This window comes from Enoplosus armatus, chromosome 11 (assembly GCF_043641665.1).
Source record: "Enoplosus armatus isolate fEnoArm2 chromosome 11, fEnoArm2.hap1, whole genome shotgun sequence".
NCBI lineage: Eukaryota > Metazoa > Chordata > Actinopteri > Centrarchiformes > Enoplosidae > Enoplosus > Enoplosus armatus.
Genome location: NC_092190.1, coordinates 23,019,270 through 23,045,687, shown reverse-complemented (window position 1 = coordinate 23,045,687; position 26,418 = coordinate 23,019,270). Strand labels below are relative to the sequence as shown.

At 42.7% G+C, this 26,418-nt stretch overlaps 2 protein-coding genes across 2 annotated transcripts; both read right to left on the bottom strand.

Annotated features, from left to right (window-relative positions):
* Window positions 1-3,683: 3,683 nt before the first annotated feature.
* LOC139292464 (sterile alpha motif domain-containing protein 9-like) lies at window positions 3,684-11,713 on the bottom strand. The gene is made up of 4 exons (XM_070914809.1): window positions 11,602-11,713; window positions 9,506-9,567; window positions 9,346-9,410; window positions 3,684-9,050 (listed from the first exon to the last, which is right to left on the bottom strand). The coding sequence occupies exons 3-4, from the start codon at window positions 9,367-9,369 to the stop codon at window positions 4,566-4,568; spliced, it is 4,509 nt and encodes a 1,502-aa protein (XP_070770910.1). The 5' UTR covers window positions 9,370-9,410; window positions 9,506-9,567; window positions 11,602-11,713; the 3' UTR covers window positions 3,684-4,565.
* Window positions 11,714-13,466: 1,753 nt separating this feature from the next.
* tfcp2l1 (transcription factor CP2-like 1) lies at window positions 13,467-23,289 on the bottom strand. The gene is made up of 15 exons (XM_070914741.1): window positions 23,231-23,289; window positions 22,597-22,745; window positions 20,540-20,613; window positions 18,309-18,414; window positions 18,038-18,144; window positions 17,804-17,956; window positions 17,543-17,653; window positions 16,456-16,562; window positions 16,182-16,233; window positions 15,954-16,047; window positions 15,709-15,799; window positions 15,070-15,152; window positions 14,685-14,827; window positions 13,648-13,699; window positions 13,467-13,522 (listed from the first exon to the last, which is right to left on the bottom strand). The coding sequence occupies exons 1-15, from the start codon at window positions 23,287-23,289 to the stop codon at window positions 13,485-13,487; spliced, it is 1,419 nt and encodes a 472-aa protein (XP_070770842.1). The 3' UTR covers window positions 13,467-13,484.
* Window positions 23,290-26,418: the final 3,129 nt, after the last annotated feature.

The window sequence follows — 26,418 nt, the reverse complement described above, 5'->3', positions numbered from 1 at the left end:
CTAGGAGCCAGACCCCTTCCCAACCCCCAAACCCCCCTGCTTCCCCCTCTCATTTCTGTCCATTAGCAATCCAGAGGGGGAGGTTTTGCTGAAAACAAACAACAACAAACAAAAGAGCAAAGTGGGGCGAGGAGTGTGGACGGGGGTGCAGAGGGAGAACTTCTGTGTGAAATAATTGCGAGGAACAATTTCAAACAGATGTCTGTTTGGACTTGGCCCTGGGCTCGTGTCCCCGTTAAATATAGTGATTTGATTGGAAAACAAGCAGTGTGAGATGGGCTGGCGGCCAGCCGGACCATTCGGGGGCTCTCTAATGACCCCCGAGGGTCGAGGGGTCGTTGGAGTAAAAGCAGATCAGAGAGGATGTGGGGCCGGCGGCCAGGACAGGGCCCATAAATCTAGCCCGTTCTCAGAGGAAGCTATCTTTTTTCACTTCACCATCAGAATTAAAATACAATCACAAGCGTCACATTGTGCTCCCGCCAGTGTGCAAAGGTTATAATTCAAAGCTAGCAGACAGAGTCGGGAGGTTGGGTTGGGTGGTAGTGGACTTTCGGGAGAAAGGTCAACAGGGTCGTGTATTTTAGGCTCGATGAGAACTGCTGCCCAGGGGGTTGTGGGAAACTGTCCTACAGATCCACATATTAAAATCTTTGATTACTATGACTTGGCTGAAAAAGCCTGCCGTTAATCACGGAAGCAAGTGTGACAGTGCGATCTGTGGCGCGCCAATGTCTGCTATTCTGAAATGAATTCATAGCGACGAGTCATAGAAATATTTATACCAATCCTCTAAATCCAGTTCACGATCGCAGCAATAATGTTTCATGAATGGGATGCATTATGCAGCGGGAACATTTGTGAAGGCAAAATCTCTGAAGGCATAGCTGACCGTGAGTTTTCCTTCCAATTTTCAGCCGGCTCAGCTTTTCACAGATGTGTTGATGTAGGATGGACAGCTGCACTTTATGGCGGAGTGGTCGCAGGATGATCGGGATCATTTTCATCCCCGCTGGCCACTGAAGGAACACACGTGCTTTTCAGTTCGTCAAAAGTAAGAACTTCATCGGGCTGCCAAAGAAAGAGAGGGACCGCAACAAAGGGCTTAGTCAGACTTGATGGTGAGCTGAGGTCAGCGTTACACAGCTCTGATACGCTCTCTGCAGGGGAGGAAGTAGTGTGTCAGGATCACTCTGAGACACACACACACACACACACACACACACACACACACACACACACACACACACACAGAGGCCAAAGTTTGTACAGCGAACATGTACGAGTTTTTAAGCATGACAAATGAAAATATCTTGACTGAATATTCTCCCAAGCTTATGCTTAAATTCAAATCATTTTCTAATGAATATAAATAATAACTAGCAGACCGAGCTGTCTGGTTTGTTGATTTTTCTACTGATGGAAAAAAGAATGCAGGTCAAATATTAAGCTCGATGCTAATGGGAACGGTGTTGTATTATGATCAATACCTTGACATGAAAATCAGCTACAGTATAAATAATTAGTGATGTGTTATTCTGTGTCTCAACACTTTGCTGCTGGCACTCAGCTCAGAGCCCATTTGTTCCTAAAGTTGACGAAAGTCTTTAAAAACAGGTTGCAAATATATGGACAGCTCCTCAAACAGGAGGAAATAGAGCTTTAGATGGGGGACTATTTTCAGTGGGGGGATTTATACACACTTGGTGTGCTAGTGAGAATTCACAGAACCAGGAACATGCTTTAGTTAGTGTGGGTATTGTTGATAAATCTAGAATATCACCAGCCTTATTCTTTAAATTATTGTTAATGAATTAGTTTGTCTGTCCCTCCTCTTCTGGAGAATATTACAACTCAATATCCTGTTGTTCTACAGGGGAACTCCACCCATCCTAAGCGTGCTACAGGTCCTGGGGAGCCCAACATGAGTCCAATGAAGTTACAGGAGTTACAATGGCTGGATTTTAAATTCCTGAACCTTTAACGTTTTTTTCTTTAACATGTACCTTCTGAAGAGACGCAGCAGGATGACACAGTAACAGGCTCGCTTTCACTTTCCAACCCGCGTATTATGAAGATGTAGTAGCTCCGCTCTCTGACAGCAGGCGTATAATGTTTCGCTCAGTCACTCGGACCTTGTTGACCCTCCATGCCAAAGGTGCAGGTTTTCACTTTTGTGTGGGTGGCAGCAAATCACAGTGCTTAGTATCCGTCATGTAAATGTGTTTCATTTTTCACAGACAAAAGCCAATCACAGCACACGTGCAACAGTAACAGAGGGACGAAGGATGACCACCTGTATGTTGTTACTTTCTTTGAGTAAAAGGACATGTGTCCCTGTCTTCTCCTGAATCTACACCTATGTTTGGTATCCACTGCTCCCTTTCACTACAATATCCTACAGGGGGGACACACGTATCACCAGAATGACCTTTGACCCCCACATATACTTAGGGCTAACATCTGACTCAATCCATCTTGACAGGCGCGGCAGAAAGACAGAAACACTGCACACTAATGACCAAACTAGCTTGTTGTTGCCATTTTGCAAACCTACCATCATTTGGCATCTATGTGCTGCTTCTGCTCAAATCTGCACATACAGTCTCTTACAGGTGTTTTTCACTTGTTGAGCCAGCTGCTGCTTTGACATCAGCGTGACACAGACGGGGGCCTGTCTCGAGGCCGAGAACCTGCGCTCAGAGAGGCCAGGAGGCAACATACATATTCAGTGGCAGGCCCCGCACCTCCCTTATCATCATGACCCACACGGTAACACAGCGTCTGCAGCTCCCCTACAGGTGCTTGTGTGAGAGCCTGTGAGCAGAAATGGCTATGGGAGCAGCATTGTCCTGTTGACCAAGTCAAGACTGTCCATCATCCAGAGAGTTGGATGGTGACCCTGCGACTGTCTATTGCCTGCCGCAGGGACACACCACCCTCCTCCACCCTCGAGTTCACTTACAACCATCTGTGTGTAGTTATTATGCACCCTAAATGAGGAGATTCTAAAATGTGTTACACATGTACTTTTTGGTTTGCAGAACTATAATAATCATGTGGCATATATTTAAATATGTTGTATAAAAATGGTGTTTTCCTATTTTGTTCACTTATAAAGCAGTGATTCATTTCATATGATTAGTGTCCAGTGGCAGGACATCCAAAGTGAACCTATGCTTGCTTTGACATGATTTTTCTGAAACGTAACCCACTACCCTCTCTGTGTTTATGGGTTTTGGACACTGGAGCACAAAACACAACTGAATATTGTATCTCTTCAGTCATATTATGGGCAATAATACAATCATGACCACAGACACAGTGGAACACATAACCCAAGGATTTGATCATTTCTGCGCTCGTGGCGCCCTCCCCTGTGTGATACATGTAAGAACACCCTTAACTGAAAAACTTGACACAATGAAGTACTGTACTTATTGCAAATACCTATATATTTAATGTAAGCGTATCTTTATGTTGTTTTTGTAACTTCATTAGTGACTATGGCATGTAAACAAAATGAAACAGCTTAGTACACTGCACTGTTTATAGTGAGTTTTAGTGAGTGATGTGTTTGTGACGGGATGGTAACAGCTTGTGCACATGGTGCAGTAAATGGTAAACTGATTCTCACATGGTAACATCTTTATTAGAAAGGTAATGAAAACCTCAACGTCCATCATTGTTTTTCATGGAATGCAAAAAAAAAAGAAGCTATTTGAATAAAATCTCTAAAGTGATGTTAAATATGGAAGACAAAAGGTAAAAACTATTGTATTTCAACCATTAGATCCGTTAATGAATAAAGACACAAAATTAAAACATCAAACATAAAAAAAACAACATTTCAATCTTCAGTATCTAAAATAAATGCCTCGGTTAAATACAAGAGTGCTTGTTTTTAGGTAGAAAATTATTGTTTACAGGCAAATTAAAGCAAATCGGTTGTATCAATAGTGGAACATGCAGAATCAAAGACAGCGTGTGTAAAACTTTGCAAATTCATACTTAGTTCATACTTAGTAAAAGTAAATGTATTGTAACATTTATGATGCAGATTATTTCATTTCATAGAGCAATATATTGTAGACATTTACTCGCATGCAGAACATGACAAAAAAAATGATAGTTGAATTCTTTTTCATAATGTCATTACATTTGAATTTTCAGTAGTAAAATATGGCTCATATTTACAATGACTTGTGAGCTACAGTACACATTTTAATATCATAACATAACATTTTTAGGCATTTGAGGCTTGATATTAAGGTTATACTTGACAAATGTTTCCCTTGACAAAACAGTGGTATCAATAATGTAATATAGAGAGCCACAGGTACACACAGAAACGTACCGTTGCACAATTAATTACGATCCCTTTTCAAAGTATACAAGGGTGTAAAAGGATACACACATGCAATACAAGTAAGAACATCCTTAACTGAACAACGTAACTTGGCACAATGAAGCACTGTGCTTATTGCAAATAACTATATACTTAATATGTGCATCTTTATGTTCTTTTGGTGTGTTTGTGTGTTGGAACAGGCTGCTTTCAAAGTTTAGTTAATGTCGAGTGCAACTGGGCCTTTCATCGAGAAACCAACAAAGAATGAGACTTTTGACCCCTCGGCACGCCCGCTAAGCTGACTTCGAAACACTGGAGTGACTTCGACCTTCAGATCTGGGATACAAGTATCTGCCAGTATCAACCTGCTTTTCACCTCGCCAGTGACCCTGCAAAGGAGCTCCCCCACCTTCTCCTCTCTCCATATTTCGCCATTTTCCCACATGGAGGGAAACTGCCCAGCCCTGATGCACCTTTCGATTTTGCCAAGGTGTACCAGTCGTTCATAGCCCTGCTTCTTCCCCAGGAAGAAATGGACAATGGGCCTCTTGCCATTGTACACTTCCTTCATCTGTGTGTGATAGGAGGTCCTCATCTGGCAGATGTATTTCCCCAGACTTCTACATTGTGGATTGTGCTGCTGTGGCCACAACAGCACAACTGCAATGAAATGCAGAGGCAAATTATCATTTAATGGGATTCGCTCACGCAGAACATTGCAAAGGAGATCCATTAGCGTCTGGTATGGCCGAATGTGTGCTGATTCCAGTTTGATGACACTCAACACAACAGTGACATAGAGCAAGTTGATTCTCTCCTTCACAGTCGGGTCATTAGCACAAACAAAATCATAATGTTTGAAAATATTCTCCATTGTTTCAGGTGGCGTGCCATTTGAGAGACAATTCAGAATCCCAGAATAAGTATCAGCTCTTAACTTCTCCAGGTATTGTCTTGCCTGATGTACTCTCAGCTTGAGCTGCATGGTTTTATTCTTCAAAAGAGCCGCAGAATCTGTCTTGCAGAAAAGATTTGCATATATTTTGAAACATCTGAAAAGCTCATTTTGGGCCACTTGCTCACGACTGTCTTTCATTCCAAATCTGGAGCCCAAGTTCACATAGAAATTGTCAAGGAAGTCAATGTTCATCTTAATCCTGTATTTGAGGTTGTAAAGTACATCCTCAAACGGTCTGAGAATGATGTAGTAGAGTCTGTGTTTGTTGCGCCGTTGATCACATCTCTCTACATCCTGAAGTGTAACATCTCCAGAGAGAACTTCACTCATTATGTCATGGCGGACATTGTTAGAAGAAAATATGGGGGTCTTTGCCAGAACTTCAATGACAAGTACTCCGACCTGAATTTCTCCCAGGCATCCTGATGTATTGAAAGGGCAATTGTCAGCCTTGATTTGTAATCGCTGAATTGACTCCTTCTTTGCAAGGCTCTGTGTTTCCTTGAATGCATCTATTACTGACTTAGCCATTTTGAGAAATGTGTCCAATCTGTCAGGACTAATAGGCCCTTCCTTGCAGTTTGCAATGGCATTCTTCAGTTCATGCTTGATAACTTGTGCTGATGTGTCTGCAAAATATGAACTGTCTTTGGAAAGGTCTCTTGCTTTCCCTGCCCAATGTTTTGCCTCCAAGAAATCCTTCTTTTTTAGGTAATAGTACCTGGCTAGTAACTGAGAAACAACGGCATCTTTCTCAAATCTTTTTGATGCATTTCTTAGCACCATCTCTTCCAGTCCTGGGGTTTCTCTTGCAATGTCTTGAATTAGTGGAGAGAACTGAGATTCCTCTTCCATTGAATGATGTCTCTTCACCAAAATGTGGTGAATATCTTGCAGGAGTTTGTCTTTGCCTTGTGTGCTCTCATAAAGCTTGTCTGTGGTCAGCAGAAGGTCAGTAATATCAGCTTTGGTCACATTGTGTGTTGTTGTAAGTTCCTGCAAACAGTGCTTTGCAATACTTGAATGGATCATTTTCACAGCTTTGAATACTACCTTACCCTCAACTAAGCAGCTGGCAATTAAAGTGGAAAATTTCCCAAATCCTTCTTCGACTTTGATGGTTCCATAAAATGGTTTTGGTTGAAGACCAAGAAATTCCTCACACAGAGAGACGGAAAGACAGGCACCCTTGCAGTAAACACTCAACAGTACTAAAACAGCCAGGAGCTGTGCTTGTTTCTGATTCACGTTGAAGCTCTTCAGGGTGTTGTGGGCCACACCCTGAATGTACTCTGGCTTAAAGTTCTTCTTCATGATCATAAATCCATAGAACGTTTCAGCATTCTTGTGTGTTTTCTCTATTTCTACAAGTTTTTCCTCCAACAGTTTCTTCTCCTTCTCAGAGAGATCATTTCCAATGACTACTGTGTCAGTTGGTTCAGGCTGTTCAGAGGACTCTGACCTCATACAGTTCAGGAGAATTACCTGTGCAGACTTAGATTGAATGTCTTTCTTTGCGCATTCTTTTTCAATGAGCTGCTGCAAGTCAAATACTTGTTCCTTATCGTCAAAGTCATCTATCATCAGCAAAACAGGGACCCGTGGTAATTGCTCCTCATGGTCATACATTAAAAGCTTGACCACTTGTTCAGCTACTTCAGCAAAGTCAGCATTGCTGTCCCTGAGGACAGCACAACGGAATTTGTCCCGGAGAGCCCATAAAGTATGCATGGCCAAAGTTGTCCCACCACATCCAGGTACATGCATGAGGTTGAACAACACACAGGCTTTTCTCAGGGAGCACAAATCTGGTATGACTGTGTTCATGATGAAGTCAAACTTGTCTCGTTTGATAAACGGCGTGGATCCAGGCTGCTCTGAGAAATAGAAATTCCACCATGACACTTTTCCTCCTTTGTAGAAGTTCTCCTCTATGACAATTTTGTCCTCGTTTCCTCCTTCACATTGGTTCACGCACAGGACCTCTAAGGTATTCAGGCTACGCTCCACTTTCCTCTCAAGAAGCACTTTGCTTCCCCCACCACAGGGTAAGAAACGCTGCGATCTACGGTTCTTTGACAGAAGACTAAGGACAGTGCCATTGACTTCAGCAAAACTGAGCTCATATATGCATCTACCAGCGATATTGATTCCGCACCGAGCCTCAATTAGGTCCCTCCAGGAGGTAAATGCTTTTTCATTGTCACATATACAAAGGATTTGCTCTGGGCCTCTGAGCTCCTGCCAGAATGTACTGAAAGTCTCAACAAGAGGGTCCATCTTGTCACTCACTGTTGACAAAAGTAAGAAAACGACAAGGAATCTCTTGTTTGGAAGCACATCTTTCCGACACAAGAAAGAAATCACATCTCGAATGGAGGCTCCCTTGTCCATCAACCATTGGTCTATTTCTGAGGGTGCCTCATCCTCAATACCTCCATTGCAGAATACCCAGCTGGTGTTTCGAGTTAATTTCAACTTGCTTGCAATGTCCTCAACTCCTTCTGTGATTTTATACTGTGCTGGTAAATGGACACTTACTGTGCTCTGCTCTTTGAAGTGACACTGTAACCCATGTTTAGCTGATTCTGGATCAAAGTCCAAAACAGCTGTTGGGTTGAGTTCTACAAGAAATCCTAGTGATTCAAACTGGATTGAATGTGATTTGTTAGTTACTATCACATACCACTCAAAGTGTGACTTATCTAAAGAGAGGGTTCCACCAGTTATCATCTGACTTAATCTGGAGCCTTGAGTGCTGCTTTTTATCACATTGAGGTGCTTCTCTTCAGCTTGTTTTCGGAGTTGCGATAGTTGAGCTATACTGTCAACAAACTGGTTGTACTTTTGCAGAGGTTTGGCAAATGAGGTTGGTGCGAGGAGATCACTGCTGCTACCGCCATCTCGGACAAAGAAGCGTCTTGATGGTTTTGTTTCTTTAGATTTTTCTTTTTTCTTGGCTTTTTTTGTGTCCATGTTGAAAGTGTGGTAGATGTTTTCTTCACAGATCATAGAGTCAGGAACTATGTCCACTTCTATCACACATTTGTCAGATGATGTCATATTCTTATTGAGAACCCCAACAAATCGAGGAGGTTTGATGGAAATTTGAGCAGTCTGTTTGTGTTTATGCTCAAAGTGACTATCAATGGCAGATTTTAGTTCATTTGCATAAGCCTCTTTGTCCTTAACAACCACTCCCAACACTTGACCATGGATGAAGTTAGGCTTGTCCCCTATTCCAAAATGTATGGTGCCGTTGGTGCGGCTATTCATGCAGGCAGCTGCAAAGCGAATAACCTCATCAGTGAACTTGCTCATTTCCGTTTCATCTGTTGTCTTGGTGAAAGCTTTATACTCGTGGCAGGGTTCAATAAAGTCTGAGGCACCCGATTCTGTAATATCGAGAATGCCGCTCTCCATGTATCTATATGTCTCATGGTACCTACAAAATGGATAAGGCTTGCATGGTCTTCCAGGCTGATTTGTAGAGCTTGTTGGCTCTTCCTTCTTTAATTTCACTACCTCATCTCTGGAATGAATGATAAGTTTTGCTGGTCCAAAAGTCACACCCATTTTGTTTAAGTCTGCTGTATCTAACAGCAAAAGAGTACGCCCAGTAATGTCCTGCTCAAACAGTATTTCTGCCATTCTGTCATCCATATCCAACTTGAGAGCCCATCCTCTCACTTGATGTTTACTCCAATCCACGATGTCAGGTGACAGGTCCTCCTCCTGACTCTAAAATAAAAAGTGTTTATTTTTCCAAATTGTTGAACTCAAATTACTGCACGCTTCATTATTTGTTGATCATATTTAGTGTTGAAATATTAGGTGTGGTAATGCACAATGATTTGAAGTGGTGTACTACATAGGAAGTGAACAAACTTTACAAATCTGTGTTAGTTTGTTAACTTTATCTTTAAATGCATTTGAATCTAATGTAAGACCTCTTTTATTGTAGTTGACAGTTAAATGAATTATGGTATAGGAGCATCTAATCCCTAAAATGCTGATAATTTCAACTGTTATTTACCTTCATTTCGCCTTGATCTGCCATAACAGCGTTGGTTCCTCCTTCACAAACGTAGATCACCACTGCTACAAAAATAATTAAAAAAGAGCAATTCACAACAGAGGACTAGACACTGTACTGTAGCACATACAACACAAGATGTCATAGATGTCGGCTTTACCTTCATGTTTCCTGATAATCTGTGATAGCTGGCTCTCTTCTCACAAATCTTGACCACTAATGCTGCAAAGGAAAGTATAAATATTAATAAATTGATGTATATAAAATGAGCATATTTAGGACTCGGTATTGAACTGTCTGCAACTCTGAGCATCAAAAACTCAGCAAATGTCTATAGAACTTGTGACATTTTTACTTGTCAGTCACAGATGTAACTAACATTAGTAATGGCTCTCTGACTAAGTTTGGTTCCAGAGCCTTGGCACTGAGCATGATGGCTCGGTCGCGGGTTGTCATTTGTCATTTTGAGGGTCGGTCATACATTATATGAGCCGGCCTGATGGCAGATGCCAGGGGAATGAGAGGGAGTGGCATGCTGCTGCAAAAGATACTGGAGACCGCGGTAGACAATGAATGATAACCCTCATCCCTGAAGTATTTTGGTTTAGTTTTCTGTCTGTGTATTTGTTAACCTAAATGAACTGGAGCTCTCTGCATGGCTGTTGACACGAGAAGAGGACCGGAGCGGACCTGACTGGGCTGGTCTGACTATGCGGTCAAATCAAGCACCAACCTCCGGGTCTGAAAAGTGAAACCAATGTGGAGGTGCCTTAAACCTGCATTCTTTCTAATGGCCAGCAGAGGGCGACTCCAATGGTTGCAAAAATAAGTCAGATTGTATAGACGTCTATGAGACAATGACCTACTTCTCGCTTGATTAATTACCTCAGGGAACATTTTCCTCACGAGTTCATGGTCTCAATTGCTAGTTTCAAGTCTTCTCCAATACAGCCTGATGTTCATTTTGTAAATTATGTTTCCAAGAGTAAAATAGACGATAAAACAGGATATGCTTTAGGGCGGGGCCACTTTGTGATTGACAAGTCACACGACCTGTCCTTTCTTGTGTTGACAACCAAGGCTTTTAACATATGTATGGCCTGTTAGTAGCTGGTACAGCCATAAGGCGGCATTCAGACCAAATCCGGCGCTGCAGCAAAAACGGCAGTCCTTCCATTCATTTTGAAGGTGGGTGGTGTGTTTAGGCTGCGGCGGTTGGGACCACAAGGGGCTCTGCATTACCACCACCTTCTGGATTGGGGGTTAAAGTTCACAACATGACGTCACACGAATGGGCCACGTAGTATCGCTCCCACACCACGCACACAACCCTGCACTAATCGCCGCAACCGCTGGATTCGATCTGAATGCAGTCTGGAACACTTCAGTGAAATCGAAACCATTATGAGTTATGCCTCAGCTTGTTATGACAAGTCATGTCAGCCAAGAGAGAAGGCTATTGTCTCACAGTACGCCGTACTGATTTATCACCCAACTGTAATTGGCACTGGAATAACAAATCAAATAATACAATGAAATAGAGTATTACAATAGTATGATAAAACAAACCCTAAACAGGTATGGAACAGCATTATGTAATTACTAACAGATGGAAGGACCCGTTTGGTTGAGTGTTTTGTGGTTTTCAACAGATATTATAAAGAGAGTGGTCAGGTTATTTCTACCGGGACATCTCAATAACTTACAGGATTTGTAGTATCAGCACTGGTGTTCGTGAGATGTAAAACTGAATTAACTACATTTAAGTGTTAATGACTGCAATAGTTACACTTCACTTATGAATATCTAATTGTTTCACATCAACACTAATGCAATGTTTGAATTCCCTATCTAATCTGTTTTCTCAGTCTGATGGTGCAGTGAGAGGCAGTCTTGGCTGAATGAGAAACTCCTAATTTCACCAGTGTGCTCTCTGGTGCCGGCTGTGGTTAAAATAAAAAAACCAGGAAATAAAAAAAAACCAGGAAGAAGGTGTCATTTTAAAACTGTCTGTTCATTACACAATTCCAACGTAGGCTACTTCAGCAAACAGAATATTATTATTGTATTATTATAATTGATTAAGGGCTTTTCTATGGCTGTGATAGGAATGAATGCAATATCAAAGAGGACCAACCAATCTAAAAGCTGCAATAAAGCCATCAACCGAGCTGAGCCAACATGGGCTACATCATAAAACTGAGGATATATTGTTTTTCATGTCTCTCTGATCACGCACACACAATACAGACTTACCCACGTTTGCGTCCCTCGCTGTGTTCCGCGCAGGTCTTCATGCGGGGCTGCTGCTGCGACGAGTGAGGAGGAGTGAATAAGAGAGAGGAGAGAGATGATCAGTGGCGCCCGGTGCCCGGGGAGGCTGTCAGTTCAGAGGAAACGAAACACAATGTTAAGTGTGTGTGTGTGTGTGTGTGTGTGTGTGTGTGTGTGTGTGTGTAGGGGTGTAGCCTATCAGGGTTTAGTAAGAACTGCCTTTTGAAAACTGTCGACTTTTCACTGAACTGCGGTCAGTTCTCACCAGCAGGTTATTGTTATCAAGCTGCCAGTATGCTTCAGCTGAACATCTTCTAAAGAAGCACAAGAGGTCATTTTCTCTGGCGCGATCCTTATCCATGTGTCTTGTGGGCTCATTTTGTGTTTACATGCCCATATATACAGCGAAGCAGTTTTTGGTTGTTAAAGTAATTCATACTGGCCATGAAGAGAGGCAGTTCCAGTGTATGAGATGGGGGGACAAAATCCACAGTCCTCATTTTGTGCAAAAATGCATTCCACAATTCGGCCAAAGCTAATAAAAGGCTTAAGCATTCAAAGTAAGCCAAATCAAGAGAGCATCTTCCAAAGTTACGGCCTTTTTGGTACAAAATTCCCTCTTTGTGTGCATTCGAGAGCGATAATAATAACCTACTGTTGTTTCGTTAGCTGCGGGGTTGAGGAATAAAGACCACGCCTGAAGAAAATGACATTTGCAGGTACATATTTAAGCTGTTTCATGTGCTGCAGATGACAGCTTGCTACGTACCCTGGTAAGGTAGGGGGTCAAAGCCTTACTCTGAACTTGCTGAGACTGTCGACCACATCATCCCACGTCCCATTCGCTCTACAGAGCAGATATGTGTGACGCCGTTTAAATTCCTTTAAACAGTCACTGTACTTCCAACGTGATTCTCTGTGAGTGTGCCCAGAGGTTGGTCTGAAGGCGAAAGACTGAGAAATACTTCAATTCTGTTGAATCGCTTCTTACAAAACCCGAGTTCATACGTAAATGTGTGCCAGATGTGTGTGTGTGTGTGTGCGTGCAAGTAGGAGCCTGAGTGACTAATGTGGTGATCGGTTCATTGGCTGGGGGCCTCTCTTAATTAGGAGCCAAGCCTACCTGTGGTTGAGTGGCAGAATACCACAGATTCCAGGAGCAGCGTTGGGCTGCCATTTATGTTCACTTCAAGTAATTGTTTAACAATTCTTTTTTTATGCTTTACATAAACAGTTGATGAGGCCGTAACGCGCCTTGCTCACTGCCTGCATTTTCATATGCCTGAATAAAATCTGTGGACCCACAGACAACAGTGCAAAATGCTTTATTCTGAGTGAAGTGCACTCTGTGGTAGAGCCACGGTGGTCAGAATCCTCCTCCAAACGGTCTGTTGAAACGTACGTAAGTAGGCATGTGCGCACAAAACACCTCCCTCTTTCCAAGTTTCACATTACACGCTCATCGAGAACGGAGGCTTCATCACTGCGTTTCATAACTGGGGACAAGCATGAAAAACGAGCATTGCATTAAAACAACATAATACAGTTTTTGTTCATTTGTCTGCGTGACATTTGCTTTATTGCCACGAAAGTCATTAGCTTGCATTTGTAGGCGTTTAAGCCAAAAAATGTGAGCGCATGTGAAGGAGTAATACAGCAGGGTTTGCCACTAATTACAATGCATGAATCAGTAACTTCACAAAAACACAAATAAAATGAAAAGAAAACGAAACAAAATCAACAGTAAACTGAAGAATTAACAGCATTTACTGTAAATCTTAGTGAATGTCACACATTGTAGTCTAGAAGGACTTTTATATACAGTCTGTACAATTCCACTGATGAACCTCCTGAGTGCCGGTCGGTCATTTCAACACAACGTGGTAGCCGTCGGTGTTTTCATCTGTGTGACAGAAAGCAAGCCAGTAAAAGATCATTCAAAACCACCAGTAATCAAGCCAGGCGCCGAGCTGCTGAATGTTTTGCGGCGAGTTGTGAGGTGAAAAGGTGAACTGCAAAAACAATTACCCCTCATGGTGCTGAGGATGAAGCTCGTTTCCTCCCTGAAGTTCTGCACCATCTGAAACAAATGGATCGACCGGTGTGAGCACCTGCAGTTCATCATCATTTATAAATCCTCCCTCACGACCATCCTTTTACATGGTGTCACCATTAGCTTCTGCTAGCCTAGAAATAATGAAGGCGAATAGTCAGCGCGAGAGAAAAGGCGTGGCTCAGCAGATCTCTCTGCCACGGGGAGTTTATTTTGTTGTTGTCACTGTGTTTTGGTCAGCTTTGGCTGTTCGTCTTGTCTCCTCCCTGTTATTGAGACTGCAGTGCTATATTTCTTTTTTGTAAAGAGTTTCATCTGCTGATGCTCAACTGCTCATTGTTATTGGGATTATTTAGCATATAGCATGCATATATGTTAATTGCCTTGTAACACCTGAGTTATAAAGGGTTAGGGTTATTATTTATTGTATTGCTTGTTACTTATTTCACTTCTTCATGTAACTGAACTCCCTTCAGCACGGAGCAAGCACTGCGTCCTCAGAAAAAGTTGAACTCTCTCCAATGTAAAGTTTTCTCCTCTCTTGTCCATTTACGTTGCAAAAACCATCAACATACCTGTGTCTTTAACAGCGTGTTGCCATAGCAACAGAGCTCTCACCTCAGGCTTAGCCAGAGGGAGAGGCGGCTAACTTTCCTACCTCAAATTAAGTCTTCATATTTATGCAACAGGCTTAATTAGACTTGTCTAGACCTGGCAATGTAAGATCAGTCTAAGGCCAAGACTAGTCTTAAACTAGGTTTGTGCAACTGAGTGAGCACTTGTTGACTAAAGTTGCTCTGTATCACAGTGACAATACAACCTGATCAGGTGAGCGAGTGAAACCCGACCTGTTTATAGTTAGGTCGGTAACGCAACAGTGGTGTCCAGCGTAAATCCAGGATGGCCCTCATATAGCATATATATATATATATGTAGGGTTATAGGGTATATATCAGTGGATGGTTCAAAGGTGCGTGGAGTTAGTGGTTGACAGAGGAGATGTTGAGGGTACCTCGTCAGAGACTAAGACGTGGATCCCGGTGGGTTTTTGTCTGTAGATGTGTGTAATTTGCTGTGGGGTGATGCTGTACAGCGTAGCGATCTTTTCAGACAGGTCCAGCAGCGTCAGCTCCTCCAGGTACAGGGCGTGGTAGACTGCAGGGAAGACAAAGGAGACGGGAGGGCTGCGCATGAACGAGCTTCACGTACAATTCCACGACTAGGTCACATTATTCATTGTCAAAACGTTTTCCCTCGGTGAGTTTTTGTATGCTTCTCTGGCCAAAAGAATATTCTGATATTTTCCTATTTTAACTGTGACCTCAATCATAAACATGTGGCTGTTGTATTGGTTTGCATTGTACAGGTGTACCTAACAAAGTGGCGTGCACACTTACTGTCTCCACCCCCCGGCTTGATGGGAGGTTGGTGTCTGGCCTGCTGCTGACACACATAGATGGTAAGACGGGGCTGTATACACCTGAAACGTGAGCAGAGACTGTGAGCGACTGTAGGTAGAACATGCAGTAGTAACCGGACTCAAGCTTCTGTGTTTGCCTTCTTGTCTACCGAAACACAATTTTAGGGCTTATGTGCAGGTAATGGGAAGGTTCTTTACACAAATCTGCGTTTGTTTTCTTCATCAACTTTTCTCTAATCTTAGCTTTGTTGTGACAAAAATGAAATTGACCTCTTTGGGCCTTGAACTCTTCAACCATTTGAGAAGTTTACAGCAAATGTCTGTTTGGTTGGAGGTGCCTGAGAGGCAAAGGCCGGGGCAAAAAGAGCGCTCCTCCATATGCACATGTAGAAATGCTTGCTTTGGTTGCTGCTGCTCCTTAAGTTGAATGCTCTTGGTGCACAGTGACAACCGAGGAAGACTCAGACGAGTGTGTCAACGTTGTTATCAACTCAGATCTTTGCACAAAACACGAGCCTCTACGTCACCCAGCTTCCAGCACCACCTACAGTATTTTGCAAGCACAAAAACAACTCTGATGTGACCAAGCACGTGGAAGTGTATTACAATGCCCCACCTTCCTTTCATGGTGTTGAAGAGGCGAATACCGTCTGCTGGGCCGCAGACCTGGATCAGATCCTCCCTGCTCATCCTCAACAGATCAGCACCTGCAACAAGAGCAGAAAACCCATCCTGCTTCCTTCCTGCTCAAAAAACTGATCATTTCTCCCTGTGACGGAGCTCAGCTGTGTGCCTGCTCTCCCCTACTGTATAATTGTCCCATGGTTATAAGGTGTGTTGTGATTTTGACCCCCCCGTTACCTGAGAAGCTGGAGAAGAGCCTTGAGAAAGGTGAGAACCTGTGACGGTGCAGCCACTGCTGAGTGTCCTGCAGCGAGGACGACGGCAGGAGGTGCTACATGTCAAAAAGAAGAAGAGCCCTTGAAATGAGTATAGCAGCACAGCATCCACTGTCTCCAAACAATGGCCTAAAAGGAATAAGAGAGCAAGATTAACACTTTCACACTGCACCCGCTCGCCGCTACTTACATCAGAGCAGCCGGGCATGAGCAGCTCCCCCTGCTGGTTTGGAGAACAGTTGCTACAGAAACGAGCACACGAGGAAGAAAGAACAGATCGGGGAGATTGGTTGAGTGTCCTTGATCTCTGAAATCGCCGACAAAGCTACTGAAACCCGGTCCGACCCGATCGTACATTTTGACATTGTAGGCTTTGGCTTCACTTCAACAAGCGATGCGACTTTTAGTCCAGAGCTTCATTAAACTACATGAAGAACAGGTTTTGGGCGTGGATGCTGACTCACCCATCTGTGAAGCTACAGGAAGTTGGTGAGCTGTGGTAAACTGGTGATGGCATGCTGCTGCTGCTGCTGTGGTTGGTGAGATTTAGGGCATCGGGCCAAGGGGAACACTTGAGAGAGAGAAACAGAACAAAGAAGAAGGAAGTGTTTTTTGATTATTCAACCTGGCAAAGTTAATATTATTATATTATCACCCAGCTCTGCCCCCTCAGCTCTGTATGGCCTTTTAGCCTTTTTTAGCCCATTGTTTTGGTTTTTCCCGCCTGCAGTATTGAACAAAAAACCTTCAGTGAGCTTTGTTTTTTTTATTGTTTTTTAGCCCCCAGGAGGAGACACTGTCTAGCTTGGATGGAAGGTAAATTTACAATTTAAGTATTGTACAATCCTGAGGTGCTCTCTCTTTATGTTCCATTTTATACTTCACCGCTTTTCAAAGGGAAATATTCTACTTTTTACTACATTTATCTGACAACTACAGTTACAGTTTCATATTTTACTTGTGATCCATTTAGAAATATCCACTGATACGGATGAAACCAACAGTACATTAAGTAGTTAGCTCCACCTCAACCAATCACAGTATTGAATAGCTGCTTACACGTTTATGCATAAATAATAAAAAATACAATGATATTTGTCCCTATTATAATATAACATTCTGCATAATAAGCACTTTAAGTGCATTCTGCTGATAATTTGAATGCAGTATTTTTACATTGAGGTATTACTACTTTTACTGAAGTACAGGATGGTTTTCAGTGATCTCTTTTTAAGATCATTGAGTGCATGCTTTTGTTTTTCATGCATGTGAAGGGCAAACCGAATTAACAGAAACTGCTGAAGCACTTCACTCAAGTGACGCACCAAGAGTCCCAATCATTGACAGAGCTCAGCACCGCAGCAAGCGCACCTTCAAAAAGAATATCAGTATCAAACAACACATTAACGCACAGTGACGCAGCGCTGGTGGAACATGTACTGTGAGCATCCACACAAGAATGTACCACCGTGGGGTCGAGTTGGAGCATTACTCCACGGCTGACAAAACGAAAGCGATGTGCTCCGCCGTGTGATGAACAGTGGGCCTCACCTCTTTCAGCAGAGTGGTCTCGTGGGACGGTTGATACTTTTCTCTGTCTTGAAGAGCCTTTTTGTCAATCTTTTCCCTGTCTGTCTTCAGTTTGCGATCAGCTCCTTTAGGCTTCCCCCCCAAAAGACAACAAAATGACACATTAGAAGTGACATATATGAACCTGTCATAGATACATGAAGTTATATTTCTGATGGATCATATAGCCCGACGATTATTAAAGATGTGGACAGAAAACATGTAGGGAAAAAAGTTTCGTACCTTGAAGACTTTGACCTGGCAGCTGGAAGAATGGACATGCTCCATGTACTCCCCGTGTTCGTTGGTGGTGAACGTGTCCACCTGGATACGAAAAGGCACTCCTTTCTCCCCGCCATGCTTCCTGGGGGTGAACTCAGTGCTGATGCAGTTGACCTGAGAAGAAAAAAGAGGGTTAGGCTTAGCCATATTTGTATCATGAACTTCCCGAGACGTTTCACCAGAATCTACCTGTACCTGGATGAAAACAGAAGCGTTCTTGACGGGATCCCAGAGGAACTCAATGGTGTTGAGGTGCAGGGGGTGTGAACGAGGCTCCAGTATCCCCGCTGACAACGGGATATCTGCAAATAACCAGAGTCAACCAATTTACATTTGCAATAAAAACATATTTTCTGAAAAAAACAAAACATATTTTGGTTGGTCCACCACTTCGGTCCAGATTGAAGTAACTCAGACATCTGTGAGCTTTGATGTATCGGGTCATATGTTAGTACAAACAACTCACCTATATCCAGGATCCGGTCACCAGGTCTATTCCACCTCCATCCCTCCAGCTGCTGGTGCTCTATATACTGCAGTCGACGGTCATGGAACACCACGCGCACAATGCTCTGTGAACAGGCAGGATCAGGCGTTCAGGCCGGAGCACGGCTACAGCTCGAGCAGGGCAGCTCGCACAAAGCCGAACAGCCGAGCTGTTGGGCAAAGTGCGAAAAGGCTCCCCTCATTTATTCATTAAAACACACTGAGGTAGTTTCATTAGTCAAGGGTAAGGAGGAAATCCACTGTGAATTCCATCCCCATTCCTACCCGTTATACATCACTCATGCTCCATACCCATGAGGAAAATGACCCACTGCCAATGAGCTACATGTGATAACATGTGAGATGCAGCACCAACCGTGACTTTCCACCTAAAAATCAGAGCTCCCACATTCACTTGGACATTTAAAGCAAATTTAAAGATCCCTTGAAATTGACACTTGAGATTCCAGAGAAATTGCTATTTCCTGGAAAACAGTGCCCCTTCAGTGGTGACCTCATGCTGCACTAGTTGAACTGAAAACTCACTGCGAAACAATCCCGGCTTTCTACCTTTATCCAATCCAACTTTCTTTACCTCAACGCTAAGCCCATTTACTGAAGTACTGATTCAGTTTCATGGGACCTTTAAGGACTTTTCAAGGTCTTGTTAGGTGATATTCAAGCATACAATTTGGGGGTGCAAGAATCAGGCACCACTGAGAACTTATGATCAGGTTGAAGAAAAATGTTTGGTTCCATTTATTTTCCAAAGCTCATAAGACTTCAGACAAACTTCAGATGACTTCCAAGGCATGTGGGAACCCTGAACAAAGACAGTCCATGTCTTAAATCTGTCAACTGACCCATTTTATGTTGGCTGGCAATCCATCTTGTCGCCATATCAACCACAAATAAATAACATTGTCCCTGCTCATAGATCAGGATTTCATTAAAGGGGTACTCCACCGAAGTTCAGTTTACCCGACATGAGGAGTACCACTCACTTCTTAAGTTAGAGAAAATGCCCCTGGTGACGTCACCAGGTTTTTCTTGGATTGGGCTTGAGACCTCTCTTTTTTAACAGAAAGCCTGCCTTACAAACTGGGATGTAGTGGGCATTTAGGAGGCAGTGAGGGTCTAATTATGGGAAATGTAAAATCCCGTATTTTGCTGCTTTGATTTTGACATTTCTTTTTTGAATGTCTCTTGTGAGTCCCCTGTCTTCACGGAAGCGCAATACTAAATCACTGGGGTACAACCTTTTTAAAGCCTGCCAGGGCATGAAATCAATCAACGAATGAAATTAGGAACCTTTAAACATGTACCATTGGGATATTTATGGAGGGAGGCGCTCGCATGACTGAGCACCAGTACTCAAAAAGCCCTGGACCCAGCGCGTCATGTGTTTGCATAGATGCCACCTGTCCCATTCTCGTGTTTCTAGGATGCTACTGCTAACATCAGTCAGTCTCAAGCAATGGCAGCCTGACGACAGAGACATGTCAAGTGGATGCACTCGCACAGAAATGAAATAAAACGACCTCCCCTTACTCTGAAGTGAGTGTGCTGACAAACGTCTTCGCAATAAATGGAGTCACTTTCGACTTACATCTTACAGTAAAATTCCTTTACCTTTTCCTTTATTGTTTTTCCTTATTATATCTTGATTTTTCTTACTTATGTCTCTTGTTATTGCACTATCCTGTATGCTGCTATAACGATGCAAAAGTTCCCCGCTGAGGGATTAAGAAAGGACACACAACAACCTGTGTGCTGAAAATGAAAGTGGCATGACAGAGATGATGGGCGGCTAATGGGTTTTATTCAAAAAGGAATATGATGCTATGAATAAAAAAAAGGAAAGACACATAGTACCAGAAATAATATAGTATAGTACTAATAAAGTATAAAGATGCCCAAATCACAGTAATGCAGACAAAAGCAGATTGGTGTGTTCAGATGAATCGCGGAGAGTGTGTGTGTGGTAAAAACGTGAGGGTAAGATGAGTTGAGTGTTTGTAAGTGGTCAATGTGAAATCTAGGAGAGAGGAAAAGTAAGTTTGGGTGATAGTACCGAGCTCTCCGAGGTCGACACCCCACCCCTGAAGGGAAGTTGAGGGACCCTAGACAAACCAGGAAATGGATACATAAAAGCAGATAAGAGGAGAAAGTGAAAGTCAAAAACAGACAAACACAATACCTTACACCTACCTTTACATATTTGCTGCTTATATCTGTATACTCCACTAGTTTTCTGTTAAGCATACGGATTTCGTAGGACTGACCTACATTTTAAAACATTAAAAAAAAAAAAAAAAACCTGATTAAAATTGAAAAATGGGAAATCAGTCAATCAGAAAAGAGAGGCGGTGGAGATAGAAATGTAATCAAATTAGAAACTTTTAAGCCAGATATGAAGGCCAGCCACTAGAAAACGTTTACATCTCCATCCTGATCAACTATGATACATTAAGTTCAACATCACAAGAAAATATCATTAAAATAGCCAGCGAGGGACACTATTGGACTAATTATCAGTGCGTTTTCAGTATGGCAACAAAGCTAAGCTGAGGGCCCTGATGGCAATTAACTAATTAATACATGCCATCTTTACATGGCAGTGCAGATGTTACAGCAAGCTCACTTTCATTGTGTTTTTACTCCAACCAAATTACTGCACAGCAGATAAGCAGGGCAGACTTGTAGATAAAGAAAGGTAAATAAAGCACAAGTAGAAAACACAATGTCACTGTTCAACAAGAGAAACAATTAGAGTTTAGAGAATGATGTGAAGCAGAAGTGGAAAAGAACAATTTGGAAAGGATAAAAGACAAAAAAAGGACAGGTGGGTGAAGTAGACTAGAAGATGAAAGTCAAATGAACACAGATGTAGGAGCTCATGTTGCACAGATAAATCAGTCATAATGCCTTTCAAATCGTACTGCTGTGATTTCAGTAAGTTAGTTATTCTAAAGACTCAGAGGCTTTTTGTCTCACGTCTAGCCTGGTCTATATGTGTGACTATTAACAACTGTCTGCAGAAAGCTATGGAAGCAGAAAAGGGCCATAACAGTTGGAATTTCATAAGCAACTGAATACCGACTTGTGACATTTAACCATGTTGAAATTTAAATATCACTGAATTTATAGCATTTTACTTTGAAATCCATCTGTCTGAATGTATGAAATCCATCTGTCTGAATTAACCCTTTTTAGGGGTCAAGTCAGGTAAGAAAAAAAAAGAATCAGGTTGCTTTATATTGGTTAAATCCAGATGCCGCTGCTACCCAGGACAATTAATCAAACTTGAATAGAATCGATCAGACCTCCGCCCTATCAGGTTGTGTCCTGTCAGTCACGTGATCCAAGAAAGAAACGTTCAGATGGGTGACTGGAAACCTGGGACAAACTTTCTGAATTTGTGACGTTTTTGAAGTTGCGTTATTTGGAACAACCAAATTCAAACCACATGAATCCAGATAGATGGTTTTCAAAGTAAAATATCCGAATGCTATACATTATTATTATTTACTGAGTATATTTCAATATTAAGTATTCAGTAGGGGTGAAGTTTAGATCTGCAACGATGAGCCGATGAATCGATCAACAGAAAAGTCAGTCTGCAACTGTTTTGATGGTCGATTACATTTTTCTTTGTCATATATGGCAGTAAATTGAATATCTTAAAGTTTAGACTGTTAGTCAGACAAACATGCAAAATGAAGACATTACAGTGGCCTGTGAGAAAACAATCGGCGGATTAATCAGTAAAAAATATAAAAAATAATGGTTAGTTGCAGCCCTAGTCAAATTTCACAATTAGGTATACAGCTGCTTATAACGGTTGTAATTATTATGGCCTTTCTTTGCTTCCGTAGAACCAGACAACTTAGACTCTGTGAGAGCCTTAGCAAAGGGAATCTCTACAGGTGACTTAAATCGGGTTCATTGATTGTTCTGTTGCAGAATAAAGCTCATCTGGCAATCCAACTGCCCTCTGGATTTGATGACTCTGCATAAGTCTATCCCACCTGGTGTCTGTCTTTGTGTATATCAGTCGCAAGGGTCCCAAACTGCATGGGGTGTACATTTCAATTCATTCAAGTCACCATGGTTTAATTTACCAAGATCTAGCCTGAGCTTGAGTCATAATGCTTTTGAGTTCCTGCATCAGCGCTAATCTAACCCTGCCGGGATTACGTGTGACAAAATGAGCTCCGGTCCGTTTAGTCAATGTGGACATTCAGCTAGCAGGACAGATAAGCTACCTTGGTTGAGATAAGTGAGACTCTCCTCCTGCTGCTTCACAGCCGGCGAGGTGGCTGTGCACAGAATGTACTGGAAGGGGGTCCTCTTGGCGCCATTTTCAGCCATGAGCCTCGCTTCTTCGTTCTTCAAGAACGGTGCCAAGGCCTCTCTGCAAGAGACCAGAAGGAAAGAAGAGGGGCTGAGGGCGGGGATGATGAAGGTGATTGTCCTGTTAGTGCAAAAGGTTGATGTTGCAAAATACAACGTTACTCATCTGTATGTATTAGTTTGAAAAAGAGATCAAAAGGAGTCTATATATAATCTGTAGTCTAAATGTGGATTTTGAATGCAATGCTCCTTTAAAAGGAACCGTTGACATTCATTTTAAAGTTTGAATTTCACATGGCAGTTTAATGTGAATAATAAAAGACTTCAATGTGCTGCTGGAGGCAGAATGAATGCAACATTTTAAAAATACACTTCAAGCCCCTGGAGCACGACTTCTCTCCACATATTCTTGTGCAAGTAAAGCAAACATCACTGCTTTGCGCTGGCACTTGGATTTAACCTGTTGTCGATATAACTTTTCCCAGATGCAGGCGCCTTGAAATCCCCACGTTTCTGAAGCCTCTCAGCTTCTGGCTCGTGCTTTACCTAATGTAACTAGCCGAGTGGTGGTGGTAGGACTCAGGCTGGGAATGGCAGAACAGCATATTTTCCAGTGCGGTGTCTTCTTGTATCCCAGGACCACAAGGGGAGGACGTGGAGACAGACGGAGACAGCTTTGTGCCTGCTGAGAGTTTGCAGAGAGGATTGCAGCCAGGCCTCATTGCCTGCCTCTTATATACTGCCCCCCACCCCCTGTGATGTCATCAGGACTCTCATCAGCATACCTTGGATGACCTTTGAGAGGCGGAGTGTGCAGGGCACACCTCCCACTACCAATGCCTAGCTGGGTTGATGCATTAATAGCAGCTCCACTTGACCAGTTGTTGACACTGCCAACAGCATGGCCATAAAGCTTGACTTTAAACCCACTTAGGGTTATGATGTTTGGGGGTAAATTTTTGGAAAACAAACACACGGCAACGGCCACAGGTTTTATTCAACCAAGAGAAGGGCAAGTAGCCTTTAAATGAGGAGTAAACACAATTATCTTCTATGTCTTCTATGTGTGATTACAGGTCTGAGAACAGCCATGGAGAAGTAGTTCATGGCAGCTAAATGTCCCACCAGCAGTAATAATATGAGTAGTGATGGAGGGACTGCTGTGCTCTAATCCCAACATGCATTTTTCATCTTAACAAGTGCTAACAAACTAATGGAGGACATCAGGTTGAATACTGTCCGATCTCTTCAGCGCTCCTCAAAAACCAAAAACAAAAAGGCAGAGAGATTAGGAGCGGGTCAAGTGAAAGCCTGCTCAGGTTAATGTTTACACAGGGCTGTTAAGCACACCTCAGCGCTTGGATGCATGTGCTCATAAATGGATGGACAACTGGGCATTACCGCTGCCAGTGGCCCTGTGGTAGTCACGGAACAAGGTTCAACCTGCGGGGGTGGGTGGGGAAGAAAATTAGGGGAAGACATACAAGCTTCGACTGACTCTTTAAATCTCACGCAAGATTAAAACAACGTGTTAGCAAAAAAAACAACAACAACAACAACACACCTAGATCAATTTATTTTATAGTTTATTCATTTCTAGAGCAAACAAGTTCTTTACATTGTTGCAAATCTATCACAGGTGGAAGTTAACAAAAGAAAAAACCCTTCTGTACAGTTTATCATGAGAGAACAAAATAAAATATATAAATACAGGTTTGAATATCACACGACCGACTGAGACGAAAGAAAGACAGTGTACTGTAGAACATGCATAGTGAACAGTTTGCAAAGGAACACCGTCGTGTCTGTTTCTAAGACCAGTAATGTGATAACAGATGCTAGCGACCAGTAGTTTGCTGAAGGGGGGGGGGGGGGGGGGGGGGGGGGGGGCGTGTGTGGATTTCCTTGAATTGGGAGAAGCCCCCGTTGAAAAACAAAAAACAGGCTGATGAATGGTTTTAAGAGTTCAGGAGAAGGAAAAGTAGAGTGCAGACGGGCATATTACAGAGTGTACAGAGCTGCATGTTGCTGAAATCCTTTTCAGTACCAATACTTCAAAAGCTCATTATAACACATGTAAAGTCTGTACATTCATTCACTTAAATAACCACCATCGGCCCACGCTCAGTGGACCCCCTAAATGAAAACGCCACTCGACTACAACAGTGAGTCCCACCATTGGCCGTCCGAGGACTCGGGCTGTCCCCCCAGGTGAAATCCGGAATACTTATATTTCCTTATTGTTAGCAAGTGAGATAGCAGAATGGAAAAGGCAAAATGAGTCTGATCCCTTCCTACAGTAGATTCACTGCACCATGATGAACCAAACCATACCCAATAACAAGAACCTGATCAGATGGGGGGTATCTTCCCAATCAGGGATCTCTGGGGTAAACTACGGGAACCCGTCAACTTACAGGGTCATTTTGGTATTTTTAAACCAGGGCCCTATTTTTTTTAAACATACTTTGGGGTCTAAATGACTGAAAGGTACAAAAGGTTTTGGAATTGGTCCAGTAGATCGCCTCAGCTGGCAGCCAAGAGACGGGCTGCAACGTGATCCTTGGGGGCAACTGCGCCCCTCAAAGTACGTCCACTTGAAGTGCTCGTTTTTGCCAGTGACAACATTAAGTGAAGGATCCCTACAGAGACAGACCCTTTTGTTTAACCAGAAAAAGAAGTCTGGCTCTGAAATCTCGCGAGAGGTGAGGTTTGTCTGTCTCTGTCGGGGTCCTTTCCATGACGGTGTCAGACACTTAACACTTAACAATCTGACTTTTATCCACTTTGATGCACTTTGACAGGCGCCTGATTATGTTGCAGCCCGTTTTGCGGCTTCCTTCTGTACCTATTTGTCATTTAGACCCCAAATTATGGAAAAATAGGGCCCAAGTTTAAAAATATCCTTTAAAAAGAGATCTCATTTCAGCAATCCAACATTTTAAAGCTTCTTGATACCTCAAACCTGTCACTGAAATAAAAAACTCAGAGGTATGATTTCTCAACACCCTGCTTGGACACTTCTACCAGCTTAAATATACCAAAGACATGGTTTTGGTCACAGTCGTAGCCCCATTTTGTACCTTTTACATATGAGCATGGCTAATGTGACCACCTCCTTTACTGAAACATTAAGTCGGAGATGAGTAATCTGATGATGGTTCAAGTGCACTTTTAAAACAGCCAGAAACCCGGGCCCTTCAAAACAGCACAAAGTTGACGAGTGCTGCAGGTTACATGCAAGTTATTTTTGCTAACGTGCAAAAAAAGTGAGCGAGTCAAACTGTTCACATTTTGTTTAGTTTTTTTTGTCCATTGATATTATGTAAAATCTTGCGAAGCAGTGGTCCAAAAAGTGTATGTACAAAATACCTTTTGTTTGTGGATTTTCGGTTATTGCAGAAGCTGTGGTTACGTGAAGGGGAACTGAAGGAGATCAGAGGAAACAACTAATACTGTATTTGCATCAACACAGGTCGGGAACGCTACCGGGTCCCTCTGGCTGCAGATTCACATTTTTTGTTTTTTTTTGTTCTGAGAGCCAAGAGTTACAGTGCAGCACGTGTCCCGCTCACTCTCCGCAGTCCCAGTCAACAAACATTAATGTGTGTGAAGTGAATAAGGCCTGGTAATGTCTTGTCGACTTGTCTCGGATCGCTGGTCTCTCTCCCGACTCCGGGGGGGGGGGGGCATCTGCAGTATTTACAAAAAGGACCTCCTCTTTCAAACAGAGT

What these genes read in the sequence shown, in the direction of transcription:
- LOC139292464 (XM_070914809.1), bottom strand. Translation starts at nt 9,369, where the DNA reads ATGGCAGATCAAGGCGAAATGAAG. An exon ending in CAGATCAAGGCGAAATGAAG is followed by an intron (nt 9,051 to 9,345) that starts GTAAATAACAGT and finishes TTTTTATTTTAG; the next exon opens with AGTCAGGAGGAGGACCTGTC.
- tfcp2l1 (XM_070914741.1), bottom strand. Translation starts at nt 23,289, where the DNA reads ATGCTGTTCTGCCATTCCCAGCCTGAGTCCTACCACCACCACTCGGCT. An exon ending in ACGCTTCTGTTTTCATCCAG is followed by an intron (nt 17,957 to 18,037) that starts GTACAGGTAGAT and finishes TTTTCTTCTCAG; the next exon opens with GTCAACTGCATCAGCACTGA. An exon ending in AGACCACTCTGCTGAAAGAG is followed by an intron (nt 16,563 to 17,542) that starts GTGAGGCCCACT and finishes CTCTCTCTCAAG; the next exon opens with TGTTCCCCTTGGCCCGATGC.